Source organism: Melanerpes formicivorus, unplaced genomic scaffold, assembly GCF_026170545.1.
Source record: "Melanerpes formicivorus ecotype bairdi unplaced genomic scaffold, bMelFor1.0.p_v2 SCAF_14, whole genome shotgun sequence".
In the NCBI taxonomy this organism is placed as follows: Eukaryota; Metazoa; Chordata; class Aves; order Piciformes; family Picidae; genus Melanerpes; species Melanerpes formicivorus.
The window spans coordinates 8,000,136-8,024,531 of NW_027142366.1; the positions used below are offsets into that span (position 1 = coordinate 8,000,136).

Below are 24,396 nucleotides of genomic sequence, written 5' to 3' on the forward strand. Positions count from 1 at the left end.
ATCAGAGGCTTGGGGAAGAAAAGTGAGATTGAGCAAAGCAGCTGGAGCACCCAAGGGGATTGCTGCAAATTTACCATAGAATTTTTTTCTTCCATTAAAAGAAGACTCTGTCCAACACTAGATTTGCAGGGGCTGTGAACTGCAATTACAACTTAATTAGGTAATAAGAAATGTATTTTTAAACCTAAAATGGTATAAACTATCATTTACAATTTCCCCAAATTACTTGGTACAAGAAACAAAACCAGCAGCCATGTTGCATTCATTCCACTAAACATCACTTTGTATTTGTATTTTAAGATAGATATCAGCATTTAACCTCTTCAAAGGACAATATTCCTCCTCATCCATAAGTCACTCTATTTACCTTCCTTTGAAACCCACAAGTATCAACCATTTCTAGAACAGGATTCAAGAACAAGGTGGGTAACTCCTGCATAAGATGAAAATCCCACATACTGCAGCTGTACTTTAGCAGACAAGAAAAGTTGGTTCTTTCTACTTTGTTTCAAGACTAGCAAGAAAATAAATGGGAAACAGCTCTTGTGAGGTAAAAAAATGTAGGTCAAGCTTTCAAGTTTGACCTACTGATCTTCTTTGCTTTGGCAAGAGTACAAGTGGAGTTTACATAATGCTGCTCACATGTAAGTGCTGGCTGGAAACTAAACGATACAAATGTTTTTAATAAGCCTCGGTCATTAACAGGATTCCAGTTCTAAATCTTTCTTTGTGGTACATACTAACCAACCCTTATGGTTAAGATTCATATATTCAAGTCACTCTTGTGTTAATCTTGGTGTCATATTGAGGTAACAAATGTTATACACACACTTAAAGTCACCTCTAAGTCAACTGCAAAAAAAATAATCACTATTAGTGAAACAGATAGTTCTTGAAACCACAAAGCTTGAAGTCTCAAGAAGTTGCCTTTCCCACAGTTTGTACTGTCTGTAAAGCAGATTTACAATTACACACTTCTTCAGCAGGATGGACAGATAACAAATCTGTATCTGCACATACTGAATATTATTTAGTTCTACAGTAACTGTACATAGTGCTGTGAATTATTCCAAATATTTGAAACTGAAGTACCTGAACAAAAAATACCTACTATCAGAAGAGACAAAGGAGCTTTGTTGCTAACAGAGGTTACTGTGTTAACGATACCACTGCTGTTTTACAGAGGAAGAAACTGAGGTACTACCACAATAGAATTCCAACATCCAGAGCTAGTCATGCCACATGCTGGATTCAAAAAGGTAAGTAACGGGTTACTGGTTCCCAGATCTGTACTCTACAATCAGGTACTTCTTATCTAATTCTGTAACACTAATTAGAAAATGCAACAAGAGCTGGTGGGAGGCAAACTGGTAGTGTTGTACCTCCACAGACTAAAGCAAAACCAAAACATTCACCTAACGGAAGCAGTATTCATTTGTCATTGTGAAAAAGCAGATGTAAAGCATCAGTTTCTCTTATGGACAAAAACTTGGCTCTCTCGTCTCCGCTCTAGCAAGCTCAAATAACCAGGCTGACACAGCTCTCTTTCATGAGATTCTTCCTACACATAAAATAGTTCCATATGTTTAAATGGCGAGTGGTTGAGCAAGCATGAAATTAATTCATTACAACAATGCCTTCCTATTAATTTTTTGTGTGCCTTAAGGCCTGGTCACAAGCACAATTCAAACACTCTATTTTGGCAGATTTTTACATGCACATAGACATCTACAGTCAAAGAGGAATGGAAATGTTAATTTTAAAGATGGCACAGACACTCCCAGCCCATGTACGCCTATTAACAGACTACTCTTGTCAGAGTACTCAGATTATATGAGGCTCAGATACTTTGCTAGTCCTTACTAGTTCTTACTTGGGTTTTGTGTTGCTTTTAAGGCACTGACAACATCTCTAAAATACAGGTTCTGGTAACAGTGCCTTCATCTTACAGCAGGTCCTAATTCCTCACTGTGCAGATCAGCAATGTATCACAGACCACCACCTTTCCCTCCTTGCTCACACACTTTGGGGGGGATCTGCAAAAAGGAAAGTGTTTCCCACAAATTATGTTCCAGAACCTAATTTTAACACTCTGACATTCAGATGGTTTTGCAGATTGCTTATCAGCTGGCACTTCTCTCTGAGGCACAATGGTACAGACTTCTTCATTCTCTGTATCATCACCCCATGTAGTGTTTTGGATTCTCAGCATGCAGTCCAAACAAGTTCATGAAAGGGCAAATAACTTCTCCTGTCACAATCAAAACAACAACCAACCAGGAAAAAGCAATTTGGTAGAATTGCTTCCTATCATGTCCCATCATTCTCTACTGAGAAGAACTGGGAGAAGCATGCTGTGTTTGGAGGATATTGCGAGGTGCTTAACAAATGATCCCTGGAACCTTTTCACAAGCAGTTTTTGAAAAGTCAACTATCCACATATCAAATCAAAATGCTATCTACTTCAGTGGACAGCACAATGATTGCTTTCCCCAGAGGAGCACTGTATATAAACAGTTTTCTCAGCACAGGCCCTGAAGGGCAGAAGTAAGTGGTAATATGTCATACTATTACATATCACTACTTTTTGAGTAGACAGTTGCATTTAGAACAGCAGTGCTAGCTTGGCATTCAGGTTTACACCTTCTTTTGAGTTGTTGATTGTTTATTTATTCTACCTATTCTATTCTGTTTAGAAATACTGCTTCATTTGAGCACCTTCACATGGTCTTGTCTTTATTATTCAGTGCTTTGAGTACAGAAAAATACTTCTGTGGCAATACAGTCTCAAGCTCATCTTGGTCCTATCCACTTCATTAAGTGGATCCCAGCAAAGCCACAGTTCCTGTTGGAACTGCAGAGCAAAATTTTCCTGGAAGAGCTATGACTTGCAGAGGAATAAACTTAGTGCTAGACAAGTTATTTCACAAGAGCAGGGAGTTAACTGCCTCAGAAGGAAAAGCCTGATGGGTATAGCTTGCTCTTCTGTAAGACCGCAGATTCTACTGAATCTAGAATCATACTTCACGAATGAAAACAAACAAAAAAGGCATCTGATTATACAAACCCAAGAATTACATATAATACTTTGGAAGATACATGGAAAGGCAGCATCTGTAAACAAAGCAGGCAATTTAAATTAAGTGGCATGCTGTAGATTCACAATTTACTGTCATACTGTTACTGCACAGCATGGTATGCAAGGCAGTTTGAATAAAAAGTATAGTTCATAACTTAAGTGACCTTGATGCTTATGTCACAGATGCAAGATGAAATTGGAAGCTCTGCTGAACACTAATATCACCCAAGTCAGCATTGCAGTGCATACGTGGAGTGGCATACAGCATTATACTGTATGTCCCATTGTGATTGCTGTATCAACAAAAGAGGATGTGATAAATACTAGTTTTAGAAGTTACCCATCAGAGTTTAGCAGCCTTAAATTCTGACATCCATAATACCTACTGACTGCTACAAAAGAGGTACACGTTGTTCTGTAAATTGGAATCAAATGAACAATCATGCTACATAGGAAAAGGATGACTAAGTCACATAAACAAACTGATAGCTTAGCTTGCTGAAGGGGGATTGTATTTGATTAAATTATCCTCTAGAATTATTTGACCTATCCTAAAAGCATTTTAAACTGTCAACCCCCTCCACACATGCAGCTTTTAACATGTCTAACTTCAACTCTGCGTACTATTCATATCCTTCTCCCTGCAAAAGGTTGAAAGCTGAAGCTAGAGCAACTTCTAACCCTTCTCCTCCCCTAGAGAAGGCAAAATAACAAAATCATTAAAGACTCTCCCACACACCAAAAAGAACATATGGAGACAAAGCTATCAACTTTTAAAGTTAATTGCAAAAGTGTAGACACAGGAGCAAAATTCATTACTACTGAAATCAATGGGAGCTTAGGCATTGCTTAAATTAAAGCCAGTCCTTTCCTTATTTCTCACATCGAGAGTCAGTTTGATAAGACAAGGATGTCAGTGCAGGAATACTGAAAAGCCACTGGCTTCCAGGCTGGAGCTATCAGTGTTCTGCACTTGCACACCATGAATAACAAAACCTCACTGCAAACTCTCTGGAAGAAAAATCCATGTAATTTTCATTTTTCCTTTATAATCTTAAGGATGTATGAAATACCTGAAACCAAGTTAATGAACAATTAGTACAGGAAGTGCTCAACAGAGCTTTACACCCGTGTCCACAAAGGTGCAGTTGTTCTTCTGGCCTAAAGACAGTTATGCATTCAAAACTGCCAATGACCTCAGTTGCAATCCTTTCCTTACAATTACAATGCTGAGAAGGAGTTTCTATAGCTAACATTTTTCAGCTGTAAAACTTACTTTTAGGAGTAAGATTTAGGGGACTAATCAGCCTTTGCTGTATATCAATTTCCCCAGAACACAAGCTCCTTTGAAACAAAGATAAATTGTATACAACCTAGATTTTCAGAGAAGCATTAAAGCGACTGATTAATTTTGCTATCCATTTTTTTTCCAGCAGAAAATCATCATTATCTCTGAAGTAAGATGTAGATATTGTTTGCCATTCAAATCAGAACAGATTTATTACTTTTCCCTGAAATGTAAGCTCAGCTTCTCAACTTTAATGGTTATAAACAGCTCTGAATGAGCCAATGCAGTGCTGCCTTCCCGTGTTTGCCAAGACCTCTGTACTATGCAATTCTCAAACAGCTCCAGTATTGAGAAGACCAGGCTGTTCCATGCTGCCTTTCAGAACCCCAAGGACAGCAGCCAAGCACAGAAACAGCATTACTCCCCTTTCTCCTTGGTAGTGGGCTGACCTGCAGGAGCAGAATCTAGAAGAATTCCCACAGGAGACGAACCCTAGGAACACAGAGATAAAGCAAAGAAACTAACAGCTGACAGCAGGATGCTTCAAAAAAAACTTCCTTCTTCATGGCACATATGGATGTTGGAAGGCTTGAACATGGTCCAAGTATGATAGTCTGCTGAGACTGCCTGAATCTCTCTAGCAGCTGGGACAGGTTCTACCATCAGGGCTCTGTCCTCTTATGCCATACTTCTGCACAGCAGTCTCTGGGTAATGAATGGCAGTTGTAAAAGCATCTATCTCATAATGGATAGGAATTGATTCAACGGGCATCCTCACACTTCTTTTATTTACAGTTTGGGCAAAAGGCTCATTTAGAAGGCCCAAGTACTGGAAATATAGTTAAAAGCAATATAAATGTGTAAGTCTTAGAGGAGTACATCAAATCCCATATCAATAAAAGAGAAAGGAAGGATAACAGATAACCTTCCTATATAATTTTGAAGACAAATTGCTGGCTTGATAAAATACAGCAAAAAAACCCCAATAAAAACAAGGCTTCAGTCTATCAAAACATCCTTGACTAGGGAAGTCCTTTAGAAAAATGCATACAGATTTCATGTCTGCTAGCCTAATTAAAAATATAGCTGTTATCTGCATCTCTAAAAAGAGTGCAGGAGAGAAATGGCAGATGATTCTGAAGTAATCATACATCAAGTCACTAAGAATTAATAATTCCTAGGTACAATATTTCAGGAAACAATTGTTGTATTAAGAGATAGTAAACATTTTTCTTTAATGAAGAAGGTAGTGGACTGTGATGAAGTCCCCAAAGACCTTTCTCTCCACCAATAATTTCTTCAGTTTTTGTTGTTTCTGTAGAGGCAGAGAGAATCCAGCATCTTACACACTGCATAGAACCTGTTAACGTGAGGCAGATCTTAAGAACGACATACCTATGTATTTAAAACGAAGATTACTTTGACTTTAAGCCCCTGAAGAAGGGCTCACTACTGCAGCACTGCTGCTAGGTGGAATTGTAAGAGGAAAGAACCAACACTTTTATGTAGCCACAGGCAGAAAGATCACCACCATTAGCTATAGGAGGAACGGTGAAGTCACCTAGGGAGCTTCTGAATGCCATGCTTTGGGAAGGAGGACTCACTCCTTTCCTCTGGACAACCCATGTTGGAAACCCATGGGAAAACCCATGCTCTAGACAAGGTAGCTAAAAGTAATTCAAACAAACCATGAGTATCGTCCGGTCAGAGCCAATGGCCAGTCATCAGTCCTTAACAGTCAACATCTAAACTCCTCTACTTCAACAGAATAATAGAAATATGACTTAATTTGAACAACTTCAGTCCCCTTAAATGCCCCAAGTAATAGGCATGGAATATCCAAGACAGACAAAGAAAACTTTTTAAACCCTCTGCAAGAATTTATGATAGAAGCCTTTACCCCAAGAGCTGGTTGGTTTTTTTCTGTTCTATACCTCTGTTTTGCTTGGAAATGATAAGTTTAGGAAAAGGTCATTATTTGTATCTATTTGTAGTAAGGATGGCTTCCTTGTTTAGCCTGGACAAGAGAAGGCTCAGGGGAGACCTTATTGCACTCTACAACTATCTGAAAGGAGGCTGTAGACAGGTGGGGGTTGGTCTCTTCTCCCAGGCAACCAGCACCAGAACAAGAGGACACAGTCTCAAGCTGCACCAGGGGATGTTTATGCTCTATGTGAGGAGAAAGTTCTTTTTCACAGGAAGAGTAACTGGCCATTGGAATGTGCTGCCCAGGGAGGTGGTGGAGTCACTGTCCCTGGAGGTGTTAAGAAAAAGATTGGATGTGGCATTTGGAGCCATGGTTTAGTTGTCAGGTGGTGTTAGGTGATAGGTTGGACTTGATGATCTCTGAAGTCTTTTCCAACCTGGTTGATTCAGTGACTTTTTTCCTGACAAGGAGATCTTGGTTTCTCTGGGGCACGATTTCAAAGAGCAGCCCTCCTCCTATTTTTGTCTCCCTGCTCTCAAAACATGTGGGTCCTTCTCAACAAACTGAAATTAATTGCTCATACAATTGCATCATTAGTAAGACAGATGAACAAATCCTTGTGATTTTAGAGAAAACAATGACAGCTTCTCAAATAAAATCCACATGGGGTCTAGGTGTAAAGGCTGACAAAAATCAGCACGCAGGGAATATTCTGGGGGGAAAAAAGGAAAAATAAAAGGGAAAGTAAGATCTTCCCTATAACAAAGGAGACATCAGTATAGTATGAAAGATTCAAAACCTGGCACAAACTATGCAGAGACTGATCTGAATTCCCTGTCCAAGGTGACTGAAACTCGGAGACCCAGGCGGGGACGCTGCCCTCGCTCTCAGCGTCCAAAGAGGGTGCAAAGGCTTCTGCCGGACCGACCCCTCGGGAGACAGAGCTCCGCAGAGCCGTTTTTCCCCCGAGCCCGGGGACAGCAGCCGGGACGCATCGTGGAACATCTTCGTCTCTGTCCGGGAAGAAGGGTCCCGCCAGCTACAAGCGAGACGTCTCTTGTCGCCACACAGACAGGCAGATCCCGGGAGCTCCCCGCAGCCCTTCGGGGGTCAGGCCCGGCTGCCCTTGCCGCCCGGCGGGCAGCCAGCCTCCCGAGCTGTCCTCCCGCCGGCCCCACCGCCACAGCGCCTGGCCCCGCGGCGCCCGCCTGAGGAGCAGCTCCTCAGGGGGAGCATCCCCGGCCCCTGCCTGGAGTCCCGTACTCCGCCCGCTCCCGGACCCTCCCAGTCCCCGAGCCACCTGCCGCCCCGCTGGCGGGTCCCTGCCGCCGGCCCCCCCTCACCCGCAGACTCGCCGGTGTTGATCCAGTCCGGGTTCGCCAGGCTGGCGATGGCGAAGATGTCGGCAGCCAGAAAGAGGCATCCTGAGATGATGGTCAGTTTGTCCATCTCCGGCGGCTCCCGGCTCCGGCCTCCGCCCGGCTCCCGCAGCGGGCCCGGGCCGGGGGCGCCTCACAGCCGCGGCTCCATTGGCCCCGCTCTCCCCTCGGCAGCGGCACCAGGAACGGGCCCCCCGGACGGAGCCGGAAGCGAACCCGGCGGGCGGGGGGGCAACGGATACTCCGGAAGGGAAACCCACTCTCGCCGGCGGGCTCCCCCGGGCGGGGCGGGGCTTCCCGCGGGAGGCGGGGCCGCCGCCGCAACGGGGCGGGTGAACCCCCGAGGCCAACACAGGCTTCCTCCGGGGAGTGCAGCGCGGCGGGGCGGGGCGTGCCGCGGGGGGGGGTGGGACTAGGGCGGGGCAGAGCCTGAAGGGGCGGGCAGGAGGCCGCGCGCGGGGGCGGGATGTCTACGCGAAGCGCGAGCAGGAGCGAGGGGCGGGGCCGCAACTGTCTGTGGGAGGAGCCACGGGGGGCGGGGCCTGATGTGGGGCCTGTGGGGGGCGCTACCGCCGCCCGCTGCGCGCGGGGCGGGGAGGGGTGGTTGCTGTTCCAGGGCGTGTCTCGTGTGGGGCGGGCGGGAGCTGGGGCCGCGGCTCAGGCGCAGGGTCGCAGAATGGTAGGGGTCGGAAGGGACCCCTGGAGATCAGCTTGTCCAATCGCCTTCCCGGAACAGGACAGCGTCCAGGCGGGCTTTGAATGCCTGCAGAGATGGAGACTCCATCACCTCTCTGGGCAGCCTGTTCAAGCGTTCTACCACTCTCTTAAGAAGTTTCTCCTCGCGTTTAGATGGAATTTCCTTGTGTTCAAGTTTGTGTCTGTGACCTCTTGTCCTGCCACTGGGGACCACCGAAAAAAGACTGGCCCCATCCTCCTGATACCCACCCTGTAAGTATTTATAAGCATTGATAAGATTCACCCACAGTCTTCCTTTCTCTGGACTAAAATGCCCAAGTCCCTCAACCTTTCTTCATAAGAGCGATATTCTAGTCCCCCAACCATCTTTGTAGCCCTTTGCTGTAGCCTCTCAAACAGTTTTCTGTCTCTCTGCGGAGCCCAGAATTGAACGCAGTTAGGGTTAGGGCTAGCCCACATCTCCATCCTGTCCAGGTCATGCAGGATGGCAGTACAGCCTTCTGGTGTGTCAGCCACCCCTCTCTTCTATTGAAGAATGGTATCACACTTCCAATTAGTAAAATTTTCCTCTCACTTTTCAATGGGCACTTGCCAGCACTGAAAAACATCTCTCGGCACACGCTGATGGCAGCACTAAGGGCAAGCGTAAGGATAAGTGAGCAAGGATTAGGCCTCATAATCATACAGAACAGGCCATATCTCCAGGTAAGTACTGCTGAGAAAAGCTCTGCAGCTAAGAGTGGAAAGCTAAAACCAGGTAAAAAGAACGAACAGTGGTATTTGATATTCAAATTTGATAGTGTTGACAATATTCTTGTTCCACATTTATGCTTTCAGCCTGTCTCTGAGTTATTTACACCTAGCACGGATCAAAAGAAACTCAATTTAAAATTACAGAGAAAAGAAACTAGCACAAACTGTGTAAGGCTCAGTGCCAGCATTCCATAGTAATGAAATATCGGTGATCTTAAAATAGCTGATCTGGGTGTGTGTTTCATAGCTAGATCAAGATTTAAACCTATATATTGTTCTCAAGCAAAAACAGATTTCCTACTCATCAGCAGGTTGGTCCAAAAATAGTTTGACTATTACCTTTATATAGCAGCTCAACTTGAATGACATCTTTCCTTGTTCAGTGCATTGTAGTTAAAGAAATTTCACTCTATAAGTAACAAATAACTTTCTGAAGGCTTGGAATTCATCTTATTATTTCCTTTCTATTTCTCTTTATTATACAGAACGGTTACAAATGGACTAATATCTGTGCTCCCACAATTCATGCAGGCCTTCATCTGTTAAATGCTTTAAACCTGAAATGTAGCCTATCAGTGCAAACAGAACATTACTAGTTATTAAGGTTTCTTGTGGAACATCAGACACCTGTATTAAGCTTGTAATTGAAAGCTCTTTAAATTTGACTGCCTCATGTGGGTCCCCAGACCAATTACATTAGACTCATGAACTACAGTTTGGGGATGACAGTGTGCCATGTTATTACTGAGTATTAAATTATCTTTAACATAAAAATATGTGAAGCTAAGACTTGAGTGTAATGAAGTCACTTAGAAATCTACTGGCTGTACAGCGAAAACACCTATGTTTAAATGAGAAAAATCTTCCCAGCACTGCCTTTATAGTTTGGTCAGTCCTTTCTTTTCACACCTTTCAGAGAGAGGTAGAATTCCAAGCACAAGCAAGAAAGATGGACTTGTTTGATGAAATAAAAAACACCAAGTGGAGTTCTTAACCTCTTTTTAGAAAAGGCTTTGCACTTCTGATCCAAGTTTAAACACCAGTGGAAAAATCCTGAGTGGAGTATAGAAATTGATTTGAACTAATCATCTTAGGAGCTGAAAGGTTTCACCTACTCCCTAAAAAACCCCTATGGTATACAAAAGCATGTGTTGGTTTGTTTGGAGTTTTTATACATCTATAAGGTAAAAAATATAGAATCTTGATCACTAAAATTAAGTAGTTCTATTTGCAACCATCTGGAAAAGGCAAGCTCCAAAAGCATTTTCAATAAAGGTTATAAGAAGAAGTCAGATAATTTATGGCATGTGATCTGCTTGATTTACTGCAGCAAGTAGTGAACACTTTAAAGGAGACTGAAGGCCTGTGACAAATACTGGCCTTTTGTAGCTGATCTGAGTTTTTGAAGCTGTTTCTGCCAGGCTGCTGATAGAGCTGCAGCCTGCTGCAGAATGATTCTGCTTGCCTTTTGCAGTCTCCAAAATTATAGGTTTACATAGTAATTGCAGCTCCTCACAGCCCCTCAAAGCCTATTTTGTTATATCCCATGGTATATATTGGTGCTGGACCTTCGGTACACTGTTGTTCTTGGATGCAGCATTGCTTTTTGCAAAACTGCAGCTCAGTGCTCCCCACTGGCAGCAGATAAGAACACAATTTACAGCCTTATCCCTTAAAACAAATAAAAACCATCACCACCACTTTCTGCTGGAGCTCCTCAGATTCTGCACCAGCTCTTGTAGCTACCTTCTACTTCTCCCCTGGCCTCGTTTGACATTGTCTTGCAATGTGCCCACATTATACTGGTTGTGTTCAGAGTGGAGGAGCAGGTACCAGCAGGTACCAGGAGCAGAGGCTCAGATGTGGAAACCTCCAAAGGCCCAGACAAACATAAGGATACACAGCTGTGACAGATTCTCCAGCATCCACTTAGGTAAACTTAGCCGTTGTGGAAGAAGGCGTGTGCTTGGCTCCACATCTACACATAAACAGCAAGATGACATACAATGAGGCATGCATAACCATAGCTCAACCTTGCAGGAGTCTGTCTGGTCCCAGGTGGTTAATGCTCTGATCAGTACCACTATTTCATCTTCAATCTTGCCTAAAGAAACTCACAGAAATGGAAGGTAGCACTGAACAGGCACGAGGTAAAAAAGTGAACTGCAGCAGTCCTCATTCTTAACAGAGCTAAAAAAGCTGAAGAGCTGCTGAACACTGTCAGTAATTCAGTCACCACAGACCTCATGACTAGAGTAGGGAGGACACTACTGCCCCACTGCAGGCTTGAACTCATGACCTTCCCCATCAAGGGTCTGATGCACTACCAACTGAGCCACCTGTGACCTATTACCTAATATTAGATAACCTAATAGATGTTACCTAATATTAGATAACAATGTGGAAGCATAGTGGTTAAGACTACAGATTTTGTAGACATTAAAAAAATATGCAAGTCTTCTAAACTGATTGCTGTCAATTTTCTTCCCTGGCAAGTAATGTCCTAAGAAAAATGGGACTTGCTAAGATTTTAGGATGGACTCTGCAAGAACCTAAGTAACTCCTCCACTGCATTCCCACTGGAACTACTCTACAAATCAGAGTGTACACAGATTTTGTTGAAGTACCTCAACACTGGCAAAGTGCAGCTGAATTCCTGAAGTTCCTTGTTCCTGTGATGACAGCAGAGTAAGAAATAATGTTGTACTTAAATAGAATTTCACACCTTGCTTAGTACTCTAACAAGAAACAGAGTAAAAGGTTTTACATTTTAGGATGGAGTGTTAGTCTGAAGATTTAACTTCTTTTTCTGAACTAGAAAACTGTGATTTGAAATGAACACCAAGAGGAAAGTTTACTTTTCTAGCTACAGCTGAAGACAGAGTGAGGACAAACATTAGCTTTAGACGTGCCTCTTCCTCCCTCCCCAGTGAGCTTAAGAAGCCTGGCTGGCAATAATGCCACTGAAGTCAGAGATTGTATTGATTTGTAATAGCTGAGGATCCAGAAAATTGGAAGTGGCTGATGATACCACGATGGAGATCTAGCCACAGCCACGCAAAAAGCTTATCTGTTTCTTCATCAGTATAACTACTGGCAGTGGTTAATGCCTTTTAAAATTAAACTTCAGGAAAAATGAACTCCTTTGGAGAGCCACAGCATACAGAAGTTTTCAAAAGTAAACTGCTCTCAGTTCTGAAGGTGGCTCATACAGTAAGCATAATTAATCTAGATGGGAGAGCAGTTACAAGTTTTCCTGAGGCACAAAGTTTTAATGGATAAGGAACCTCAGAGGCAGGGAAAGAAACAAAGTACTAAAGGAAGCTAATTAGGCTAGAACAGCGAAAAGTAAGAACACACAGTAAGGGGCTTTCCAAGAGATCAAACCTCTAAGCTTCTGTTTAAATAAATCTATTTATTTGCTGTTCTGAAGGAGCAAAGGATAACTTGATTTTCTGTTGGCCAGATTACAACTGAAGAGCCCAAAGGAAGTAGTGTGCAAAGGACTATGGACAATAGCATTGCTTTTGTTCCTAAAGGAGCTTCAGAAATGATGAACTTGCCTTTAGAACAAGTATTTGAAGTGGCTGTGGGCATTCTTGCATGTCCAAGTAATACCATGCTATAAGTGAAGATGTCAAGGACAAAGTCAACAGCAGGTCGAGTAGTGATGAAGATGTAGACCTGGAACCTTTTCAGTATAAGCCTTCTCAGTCATCCTGTTGTGAGTTTACTCACCATTGTGCAATCGCTAGTTTAGTGCTAGTGGCATTAGGTATCCTTTATACTGGACTATGGAAAACAGTGGCCCCAGTTCCTCTTCCTCCTGCCCTTCTGTGTCAGATACATCCTCGCTGAAAGAATTTGCCTTTATTTCAGAATAGCTTGAAACCTGACTAGATCTCTGAAGTTGCAATTTTTCTGTTATCTTCTAATAGAGGCCTAGACTTCCAAATAATCTAAATGGCCAAAGATATTTGTAATATTACCTGGATAAACTGTTTGAGGGGAGGGAGGACATTGCTAAAAGGTGTCCATGAAAGGTACTTGTGGAGAAGACATTCAGGAACAGCACCTCTGTTAGTCCCGGACAATTAGCAGCTGCAAGCTCCAAGAAGGTTGCATGTATTCATCTTTGTTTGAAACCAAGTTTCTTCATTTACTTAATACAAGGATGTTGGAGAAAGAACTTTTCCTACACACAGAAGAATACATGGCCATCCAGTGGCAATTGCAGTATTTTTCTGTAATCCTAAGTGACCATTTCGATATCTGCTTTTTAATTGCCTAGAAGTCCCTTCATTTTCTCACTATAATCTTCAGTGTACAGAGGCAGAGTTTTCAGCATTTTAAATACCACTTTCAGTGGGAAAAAAAAAACCCTCAACACAAAATGTATGAACTCAGCACTTTATTTGATGAGTTCAAGCCTGCAATTACTCCAGATTAATTTTCTGAAAGAACTGAATTCATAAATAACAAGTTAGTAGTAATTTATTTAGAACATAGGTCCATCTTGAATCCACATTACACTTTTGTTTTTACAACTCATCAAGAAAAGGAGTATTTCCCAAGTCCCCACTAGCTGCCATTGATTTCTTCCCACTGACAAACTTCTTTGCAGCCTGAAAATAAATCAGAAAGATAGATATAAGGAAATCTTTTCTACAACAGCTGCTCTTGCTGCTCATAGCCTCAGCTTCAAGTTACTAGAACAACCCCACAAATCTCGACACTACCATAGTACATCAAGTAAAAACTATTCTTTTACTGTCTCCACTTAATGCTTCTAATCCAGCTCCTCCTTACCTTGTAAATAAATGGAAATAGCAGAATGACAGTTGGATATAAAAGGCATTAATACTTTGAAAACAGTTATTCCTGGAATAATTATTATACTGCAAGATACACTGGGTTTCTTCTTGCTACTAAAGCTCAGAGCTACTGCAACACAAATTAGTGATGACTGAAAAAACATGGTTTCTTCCTTAGAATTTCTCTTCTGATGCATTGCTGTCTGAAGTTTGCTTCAAATATAAGCAAAAAGTTAATCTGGAGTAGAAATATAGTTCTGTCTATTTATCATTGATTTATCATTTAAGCAGCACACTAAATAGTCTAGACTCAGGAATCTAAAAAGACTGGACACAGAAGTGCCTGCATGGGAACTAATACCAAGTTCTCCATGACTTCTAGTTGGCAGTTTGGGTAAGTCTAAGGGAAGTAGATGAGAATTTCATATACTCCCAGCTAGCCCACAGTGTTATTGGATTTCAGAGGGTCTTCTGTTAATAAAGTAAACAAGGACATCAAAAGCTGGGGTTTATAAATGAGCTGCTTTTTACAATACTATAGTATATGTTTGTTTATAAACACCCACAAGTGAGCACCAGTTCTGTACAAAAGCCCTTACACAGCGATTGAGGAGCACCTGTAGTTGCCGACACATACTTACATTCACAACATCAGCAGTGGCTACTGAGTCGATTTTTTGAGCAACAACAGATGGTGATGTGTGTGTGCCAGAAATCAATGACTCAGAGCCAATTTCATTCAGTAACCCTTCTGCAGTCTCCACTGACATCAAATAGGTGGCTTTCAGCTGGTTCCTGCCATCAAACATAGCATTAAGGCTGAGTGAGCAGCTAAGTCCTGTTATTACCTTTCCCACTCTCCCCTGTAAGTGAAATGAGTTTTTGGTGCTTTTTCAGTTTTCAAGATTCCTCTCCATTTTGAAAGGTTTTCAAGTATGGAGGGTTCTGTAGTTTGGAAAGAGGCATTACAAATAGTCCAGGCATGAAACTGACAGTGTACTTGAACACCTATTGTCTTGGATTGATCACCCTCTCCACACAGTCAGATGATTCCTCAGGTTTCTGGTTTAAGTACAGTTTTAAGTACCTCAGGAATCAGACAAATTAATCTATGTGACAGTGTTTTAGTGTTGCTACCTGAGTGAATTTGTACGACATTGTTGTTGCAGAACTACAGTTTTAGAGGCTCAGTGCAGTTTAAGGCTACCTGGAGATCAAGCACCAACTAAAGTGCACAACCTCCTATAAATTGGAAACTGACATGCTGTTGGTGTTACTGCATCTCTAACAGTGATTTCCCCCATCTCAAATATTCCTAGAGCATGTATTTCTAGCAGTGGGATGTAACATCACTAATTCAGTGCTTTACATTTGCATACCCTCATTAATGCTGTTCTCTGAAGAGGCAGAGGATTGGTTAATGCAACTGTTTGGGGAATTGCTGCAGTGCAATTGTAAAGGGAATTACCTAAATAATGCAATTTAGGATTCTAACTACATCTTAATACTACAGAGTATGATTGATGCAACAACATCTGCTGCTACCTGCTAATTTTTAACATTGAAATAGTTTTCAGGAAACATCAACAGTTACCTAACAAGTTTTCATTAGGAACCAGCACTAGCAGAGAATAAGTACAGCTTTGAAAAAAGGTCTATTGACAGAGTTTCAGTTTTAACCCAGGAAAGTGAACAGTTCCCTACTGACATAATGAGAGGACAACATTAGGCACTGCTGTACAGAATAATCTCAGATTCCTCTCTAAACACACAAAACACTTCCTTATGCACTTACTTTGCCTTTTTGACATCGTCATCGGTGACACTGCCTTGAGCAACTGCCTTGATCTGGTTCAAAGCAGCTTTAATGACCTACGGGAAATTAAATCATTGAAAACTTCCTGCATTAAATTTCAACCTGTTCTTCCCATTATCTGACATCTTAGAAATTCCAGGGCAGAGCAGCTGACAGCGTTAGGATTGTCTGCCTGAACTCAGTTCTGAACAGCTTTATAACAAAGCTGAGAACACAGTAATAAATGCCCAGGCCAAGAGAGGCATAAAATCCAGATTTAAATTGCAACACCACATTAATTTGTATGCCTCACCATTTTGCATGAGTGTATCCAATTCTGCCAGCTTCAAGAGCCAGCATGTCCCCATGATATCACTAGTCTTAACACATGTCAGCAATTCAAGGTATTTTACTAGCTCTATTTGGTCTTAAGCATTTGTACTCCCCAGAAAGCAAGTCTCATTCCTAGCTTACACAGCTGAGTCGTAACTCAACATACAGCATTGTTGTAGAAGAAACCAGGTGAACTGACTTCTGTTAGATGAATCAGTCACTGTCTCAATTCAAAACACTAGTTTGAGGATTATGTTGTTAATACTTAAATTCTAATCAGCAACTCACCTCCCCAGCACTTGAAGCCTGGGATATGGTATAAACCCCAAAGAGCCCAGAATCAGAGTAATTAACGTTAAATGCGGAAGCCTGCAAAACAAACATTATCATCCAATGTTTCAAGTGTCAGAACAAGCCAAGCATAGGAAAGTAATCACTATCAGAATCTAAAATGCTGTAATTCAGGAAGCTAAACTCCACCTGTGCAAAGGAAATACTAGACTGGCAGGCCTTCTCTGAAATATTTTAACTTGTCCAAGAATAAAGCTAAGATTCTAGCAGGAGGTAGTAACCTCTGAGAGGACAATGAAAGCATTCGAGTACAGCAACCCTTTGAACTTACATCAAATGGCTGTGTCGTTGCTTTAGCGATACCCTGCGACAACTTGCTGGTGACGTTGCTGCCCCTCTTGATAAGGGGTCCAGCACCTAAAACATGCTGAAGAACACTGAATGCATTTGCTTCTGCACTCCCAACAACAGCTCCTTCTGCTACAATAGCAGCATGGACAAGGCTATCACCATTCTGTTCCCTGATTTCACCTAGAAATACAACAACAGAATAAAAGGCAATGCAGCATTTGGTCAGAAACTACTGTAGGTTCAGAGGTATGGAAATAAGCATTTGGAGACAGGTGTTTGTTTCAGAAGAGAAGCCAGAGTGTGAAGTTATTACATACCCACTCAGGAAGACAGCAAGAAGCTGCTACTAGACAATAGGTCCTTGCAAGCACAAAACTAAGTACCTTAGTATGCCTTATTTGAACCTGTTCCTTGACCATACGTAGTATGAGATGGTAACACTCAGTGAATCTCCAAGTAACAAATATCCAGAAAAGCAGCATACCCTCTGTTCATAACAGTATTTACTGCCTTACAGAGACTGCAGTTACTCCACTCAAATATTCAATGTTGCTAATGTTATTTCTGACCCCACCTGTTTACAGAGTGATCCAATACTCCAACTAAAGAACCACCATTGGTATTATTACTGATACTGCTCTGAAAGAGCCAAGCTTTGCTTTGCTTTTATGAGACTTATGACATTCTAAGAGATCTTCCCTAAAAAGAAAACCTGTCACCATTTCTACACAGTCCTTAGTCTACTCTAGAGTGAATCCTCCAAAAAATGCCTCCAGAAACCACATGCCAGACTGCTTTTCACTTCATGGAATAAATGATCTTGCAGGTAAAGCTCTATTGGAGATTCAGGTTCAGTTTTATCCTAGAACCTTCCACGGTGGGGAATAAGTCTCTGCTTATTTAGATGGGAGCTGCCTGTGAACTGTCACTTCCCACACAGAGCATTTGGTGCAATTATATAGTTTTCAGCTACAACCTTGAATTTCTGTATTTATAGTAAAGAGAAAATCAGTACTTGGGGACAGAGAGCAGAGACATACATACCCCCTCGGTAGACAGCCTTTGCACTAGCGATACCAGCTCCACTTCGGATATTTAGAAAGTGCTCTGCCACTTGCTTTAACACGGAGTGCTTTATGCCTGCAACACAAGAGTTACTCCATGTAGTGGCACTGAGAAGTTACAGCAGTTACAATACACTGCAAACGTTTCTGTGTAACATTTTACGTCTACAGAGAAGTCCAGTCGCTACAGTAGTTTCCCTTGGGAGCTGCGGTCTCCACCGAAGAGCATACATACCTACTCCGACAAGAGCCATTCTTGCACTTGTGAAATTGTTCTGTACAAAATGGTGAAGCTGCAACAGTAAATTCACAGTTTAGGGTATTTTGAATAAAGAACAAAAATGGCATCTGTGTTTCTGACATCCACTGTTCAGCCTTACACTTCTTAATGTAGCAAACTCCAATGCTTTCGAAAGGAACTGTCTACAGTACAGTATTTTACACACACTCCAGTGACCCTACAAAATGCTTTATACAACACCACCTGCATTCCATTGACAGCCCCTGATGTTAACCACACCTCCAAATGTGAACCTGAGTTCTCTCCCCAGTACTAAAAGCTGCATGGAAATAAATTATTTCAAGACCAGACTACTATGACAGTAAACACCGACTGCAGAGTTACTAAATTAATTTTCTCTCATCTATCCTTGAGAAAGAAACTGAAACAGATTTATAACACAACACAATCCCACCTGCTCAGAAGTAATTTTTCCAATTCTGTACTTTGGACAGTATAAGGAGTTTGCCAGAGCATTCTTATAGGCTGCAGCATGCAGGTTTTCCAGCACTCCTGGGAAGAACAAAGTTGCAGTGATAATGATTAATGCAAGAGCTATTTTCACCGAAGGTTATGAAACTAAATGTTATCCCAGTGAAACACAGCTGCCACCCACATGAAGAACCCCAAGGTCTGCAAAAGCAGATCTGAAATGATCCAAAAGGAAGATTTTCCAAATCCCAACACTGTGATGTCACCTTTACTGGGTTATAAAGGTGTGCACACTTCACAGAGCAGTACAAATGATGTTTAGTACACAGAACTACCTGGATGAACATGGATACCTAGAGTTAAATAACACAGGACATAGTGGAATAGGCTTGATTTGACTGAGGATTTGTGCTTGGTTTGGGGTTTTGTTTGTTTGCTTATTTGTTTTTTAAAACCCAAGCACCTAAATTTATAAACCTAATCCTGGAGTCTACTTTTAGTATCATAAAAATACATGCTGCTTTTATACTGACATAACCACACACTCTCAAGAAGTCTTTCAGATTTATATGAGAAAAAAGTTCTGTAACAGTAGAAAGACCATACCCATCAACAAGGAAAAGCTGAAAATGAAGTGGTCATATCACAGAGCAAAAGGGAAACTGTATTTTAATAAAAGGTCTGTGTTTTAAAGAAACTCCCATGCAGTGGATCAGAAAACACCCTTACCAACTTGAGGGTTCTGAAATGCAATTGCTTTGTCAACTTTTAATTGTGGCTGAAGTTCAGTTACTTCCCATGGTCTGAACTCTGGTGCTGTGGTGACATTAAGGAGGTACTCCATTACTGTATCACTAGACAAAACAAAGTTAAAGGCATCAAACACAACAGAAGCAGCATGCCTTTCTTTTGAAACTGGAAGATATTTGATCTGTAAGCAACATACTAACAACAAAATATATCACTCGAGCTAGAGCAGTTACTAGCACTGCTGCACAGAATTGTTGAGAATTTAACTTCAGTTTTCTAGCATTTGTGGGCTCAATGGTACAGGAGATTAATATTAATACAGTAATTTATTGATTTATTACAAAAATCTAAGAATAGGTGTTACTTCCCATCACTCTCTACAACTACCTGAAAGGAGGCTGTAGTTAGGTGGGTGTTGGTCTCTTCTCCCAAGTACCTAGTGACAGGACAAGAGGAAATGGCCTCAAGTTGTGCTGAGGGAGGTTTAGGTTGGATATTAGGAAAAATTTCTTTACTGAAAGAATGGTTGGGCATTGGAACAGGCTGCCCAGGGAGGTGGAATCACCATCCCTGGAGGTGTTCAAAAACATGTAGACATGGCACTCAATATTGGGCAGACAGTTGGACTTGATTTTAGTGGACTTTTCCAACCTTAATGATTCTATTACTGCTACCCTGTAAAATGATGGGTCTCTACTACAGAGCAGTCTGTCAAGAAGGCAGTAATCAATTTACAGCATCTCTGGATACCTACACATCATCACGCAGGCATTCAATAGAGTATGTCATTTTCTCTCTTGTTGAGTACACACTAAAGGAGAAAAACAGACAAAATCCATTTCAGCAGAGAATACAGAATTGTGTTTTTCAAACATATTCCCCATTCATTGAATTTGTCAGCAAGATACTGACCATAGTATCTAGTTAACCTTCAATCTGCTTGAGATGGCTGTTTAAATGAGCCTGGCTGTTTAAATGAGCCATAATACACACAGAGCAGAAGGAGACATAGCTAAACCTGCTATCTCACGTATTCAAGTAATAACATGTGTCTTTTGACCACAAGAATTTAAGATACTGTGAGAATTCAAGATAAAACAAGTAAGGCTGAATAGCAAGTGTGTGTAAGTATTAAACAAGGCCATGTAGATTATTCTCTTTGGGTAGAAAACAGTTGGTCTTTTCCATTTCTTTCAACATATTTGCAATTAACAGTAACAAAAAAGCATAAAGCCTCAAGTTATCTAAAACATTGCTTTTAACCAAATTCTTTATAAAATATCTTTTTGGATAATTTCAAGATACATTGCAAGAAAGCAGACACAATGAGATCTGTTTCTCTTAGGCTTGTTTTCTAGGCTTTAAATTCTCAAATCCCAGAAGCCAACTACTGTTTTGAACTGTTCCCAAAACTCCAGTTTGACAAGTGGTCTCTATCCTCAACAGCTGGAGAAGAAAAACAAAACATCTACTGACTCAGGAAGTTTCATCTCAAAGCCTGAAAAGGCAGAGAGAACATTAAGCTTTCTGGACAAATTGTATTTCTTCGAGGTACACAGGAGGTAAGGAGGTAATAATTTGTGTTTTGCCAACTGAAAGGCATTTCAAAAATCCCAATCACAGGTGCACTCTTAAACCTTGTAAGAATGAGAACTACAAAAGAAGTTCATTGGTAACATTCACCACCCAACTAGCATTACCACATAGAGCTTATCCTACTGTTGTGCTTATCATTTTAACTTTCCTTCAGTCACTCAGCTTGTCTGCATCTTACCAAGACAGATGACTTTTACATGGAGTTACAAACCTTAGGCTGGCCCCAACAGCTTCGATGCCACGAGTAATCCGGAAAGAAGATGCTCCCTTAGTAGTCTATTTAAAAAAGTAACAAAATAAATAAAACACCTTAAACTTAACCTTCCAGCTGTTTTAAGAGCAGATTTGCCTGAGGTTTTTCAGTGCCCAGGCAAATTGAAACAGTATCTGTTAATGCGTTTACACAGAAGCTAATTTGGGAAGGTGAGCAAACTTGCTGCGTTCCCACTCCACCATAATCTGTCACATATTTGCTCCCCAGCCCCATTATAGAATGATCCAGATTCCCTTGAACATTTAATAGGCTTCCTAGAATCAGATAAGCTTGGCAAAACCAGGGCAAGGAATACCTACACATACTATTAGGCTGACTACTGTCTGGGGAAAGTAACTTTGGACAGCAGTTGGGAAGGAGGTAGTAAGGAGCTGGCATGTTTGATCATTTTCCTGCCTGAAACTGATGTGGACAGAACCCATAAAACATGAAAGACATGTCAATTGTGCTCTGCAGCTGTAATTCTCACAGCCTGGCTGGTGAGAGCTTGGAATTGTATCTGCAGCTAGAGCCAGGACAGCAACTGAGATAAATAGGAACGTGGGGAATGGTCACAGTGGGTCATGCCCATGGGACATCTCACCCAGCATTCTGTGCCCAGCAGTGGCAACAGAAGAGGCTGTTCAGATATAACATCCACTTGGCACTCCTGCAGTACCTACACAAACTATTCCTTATAGCAACTGTTTAAGGAGCTGCTATCAATGGATTTGCTTAATTTTTGAACCTGCTGAGAGGTATTTGCACCCCCCCCAGCATCTTGTGTAACTGAAGCTATGCATAAAATGGGAAACAAAGAGCTTACAAATACCTTGATGGCAGTAGTAAGAAAAACTGTTCAGAAATATTACACACACACACACAAAATTTGTATTAGTCACCCAAACTAACCTTTACTGCAGCTTAAATGAGTTATGTGCATAGCTGGACATAAGAGCTATCTTTTATATATCTAGTTTAAGGCACCATAGGAGAGGATAATTACAAATAAATTATCACTGCCTGCCTTCCAGAAAGTTATGATTTTTCACCTTAAAGTTCCTTTTTGCAATCATAAACCCTCCGCCACTTCACCTACTGCAAACATATTAACAACGAGCATAAACACCTACCAAATTGGCTGCAAGACGAAGCAAGTGAGCAGTTCCCAAGTTGCTTGCAGTTTCATACCTGCTGCCTGCTTTGATAAACACACCAATTCTTGAAGATGGAGAAAAGTTTTCCAGAGATGCAATAACTAAGCCATTTGGTAATTTTGTGATCTGTACGGAAAAGAACAGAATTGCTTTAGTCATCCACTGGAAGTGCTGTCACAGTTCTGCTCTGATTTGAGTTTTAAAAAATAAACAAAAAGGAGAGAGAGAAAGATACCAGCACTGATACCAACCTCAAGATCCTCAGATTCTGGGGATAGTTTCACTCGGTCTGCAGCTGCCGAGGCTTTAACTTTAGGAGCTACTTTAAGTGAATAAAGTCTCTTCTAGAGGAGAAAGCATAAGAGAATGGGTTTCCTGAATTAGTTCATCACCTGTTTCATTGCATGCTGAGAAAGCAACTACATTTAGAGTAGGAAATACAACAAATGACTTCAAGCATCACAGTAAAAAATATTATTCCCTTGTACTTCCTCTGATTGTTTTTTGTATTGCCATTGGAACCCACGCAATGACTTACATGAGGTCTCTGGACCTTCAAGAAATAATCACTTTAAGAAAGCTGGAATCTCTACTGATACTACATAGTCTGAGGGATCCCTGCATAGCAATTAACTGAATAAACCACTAGAGCAATCCACACAGGCAGAACACAGCTTTGGAGAGAATTTTCTAATTCATTAGGTGTAAGCAGTTCAACTCCTTAAGAGTCATCTCTCAGAACACCTATCTACACTGACTGCTGCACGTGAAGATGTCACCTATGCAAATAACCAAACTGCAGAGTATAACCAGAAACAGGCCTCCAAGTGAAAAGGTGAACACTGCATGAGCCTTCCCTTCAGTAGCTGACAAGCCTAGTGATTTTGAATCCAAAACGCTATTCCCAGCCACTCCTTTTTGGGTATTTCTTTTACTTTTAAAGTAAGTATATTTATTGCTTTTCACAGGTTTTAATAACTTAATTCCCATAAATCTTAAAAGTGAAAAACTGAGTGACAGAAGCACTGCTACACTCAGCTCTAGGGATGCCAGTGATGTCATTTCCCCTTGCTTTGCCACGGACTCTGTTCCATATTGTTGTTTTTATTGCTCAAACCACTACACACATATTTTGAGTCTATGGAAGACTCTCTCTCTCTCCACCACTAATTTGACACCATTATAACCACTAAATCTACTTATTTATGAATTAGTAGTGCATATCTAAAACTGGCTCATGAGCATACTGTCACTCAGAAATAATTTGCCATCCTGCTCAAGACAGCATTTGCGGTAGATAGCATAAAATCTTCTGCAGCAACATAAGATCTTTTGCAGCAGAACAAGCCCTCTGCCCGCTCCACGTCCCCGAGGCAACCCGAGCCTAACTTGCCAAGGGCACCTCTTTCCCACAAGCAGCTGAAGCTTCCCCAGCGAGAAAGGTTTCCCTCAGAGACCGCTCTTCCTCTCTCTCCTGCTCTGCCTCGTCGGCTGCTCCCAAGAGATCCTGGGTAAAGCCCCCCGGGAGCTCCACACTTCGGCAGAAGCTCCCAGCCGAGGAGCTCCGCGCAGGCCGCCGCGGGCCCGACTCGCCGCCCGTCTGACCTTCAGCTCCGATACACCACCGGCCCAGCCGGCTCGACCCCCGGCCTTGGCCCCCACTCACCCCCCTCACTGACAGCCCTACAGGCTCGAAAGCAGCCCGATCGATGGCCCACCCACTGCCCACCAGGCAGGCTCGGAACCCCAGCACTGGTTGGGGTCAGGCCCGCCCACAGCTCCCAAGACTCGGACAATCCTTGTCACCGCCCTCTATGCCTCTCCCCCACCGCGCACAAAGCCTTCAAGTCGCCCTCACCGAGAGAGAACGCGCGACCACCGGGAATCCCTTCATCCTTCCGCGCCCTCAGCTCGGCCCTGGCGAGGAGAACAAGATGGCTATGCCGGAGGAAGACTCTGCCTTCCCGGCACGCCCTGCGCCGCTCGCACTGTCTAGCGAGCGCACGTCCAAGCTCTACTGCTCCTGCTTAGGCTGACGCCTGGAGAGTAGAGCGACACCTCGCGGGCTTCCAGGCTGCTGCGCGCACGCGCAGACAGCCGCCGCCGCCCGGTCACTGGGGCTGTGGCGCCCCGCCGGGTGCGGGAATCTTGGTGATGC

At 42.3% G+C, this 24,396-nt stretch overlaps 2 protein-coding genes across 2 annotated transcripts in view; both read right to left on the minus strand.

Moving 5' to 3' along the window:
- Window positions 1–7,931, minus strand: part of MOSMO (modulator of smoothened) — a 30,285-nt gene extending 22,354 nt beyond the window's left edge. Inside the window, exon 1 of the mRNA XM_068146802.1 lies at window positions 7,638–7,931. Coding sequence (XP_068002903.1) covers window positions 7,638–7,743 — 106 coding nt within the window. The 5' untranslated portion in view covers window positions 7,744–7,931. The remainder of the gene's footprint in view (window positions 1–7,637) is intronic.
- A 5,585-nt stretch (window positions 7,932–13,516) lies between these two features.
- On the minus strand, window positions 13,517–24,226 carry UQCRC2 (ubiquinol-cytochrome c reductase core protein 2). Its single transcript, XM_068146803.1, has 14 exons — window positions 24,097–24,226; window positions 22,490–22,582; window positions 22,215–22,364; window positions 21,040–21,104; window positions 19,987–20,043; window positions 19,212–19,336; window positions 18,466–18,563; window positions 18,006–18,063; window positions 17,751–17,846; window positions 16,687–16,886; window positions 16,353–16,433; window positions 15,732–15,808; window positions 14,578–14,731; window positions 13,517–13,747 (listed from the first exon to the last, which is right to left on the minus strand). Exons 1-14 carry the CDS (start codon window positions 24,130–24,132, stop codon window positions 13,664–13,666), a joined length of 1,374 nt encoding a protein of 457 aa, XP_068002904.1. The 5' UTR covers window positions 24,133–24,226; the 3' UTR covers window positions 13,517–13,663.
- Between the last annotated feature and the right edge of the window lie 170 nt (window positions 24,227–24,396).

Excerpts from the sequence above, each read along its gene's own strand:
- UQCRC2 (XM_068146803.1), bottom strand. The coding sequence starts at position 24,132 with ATGAAGGGATTCCCGGTGGTCGCGCGTTCTCTCTCG. Across the intron at positions 19,337-19,986 it reads GAATGCCTGCGTGATGATGT|TGATACAGTAATGGAGTACC; the intron begins GTAGGTATCCAG and ends TGTTTTGTCTAG. Across the intron at positions 15,809-16,352 it reads AGGCTTCAAGTGCTGGGGAG|GTCATTAAAGCTGCTTTGAA; the intron begins GTGAGTTGCTGA and ends AATTTCCCGTAG.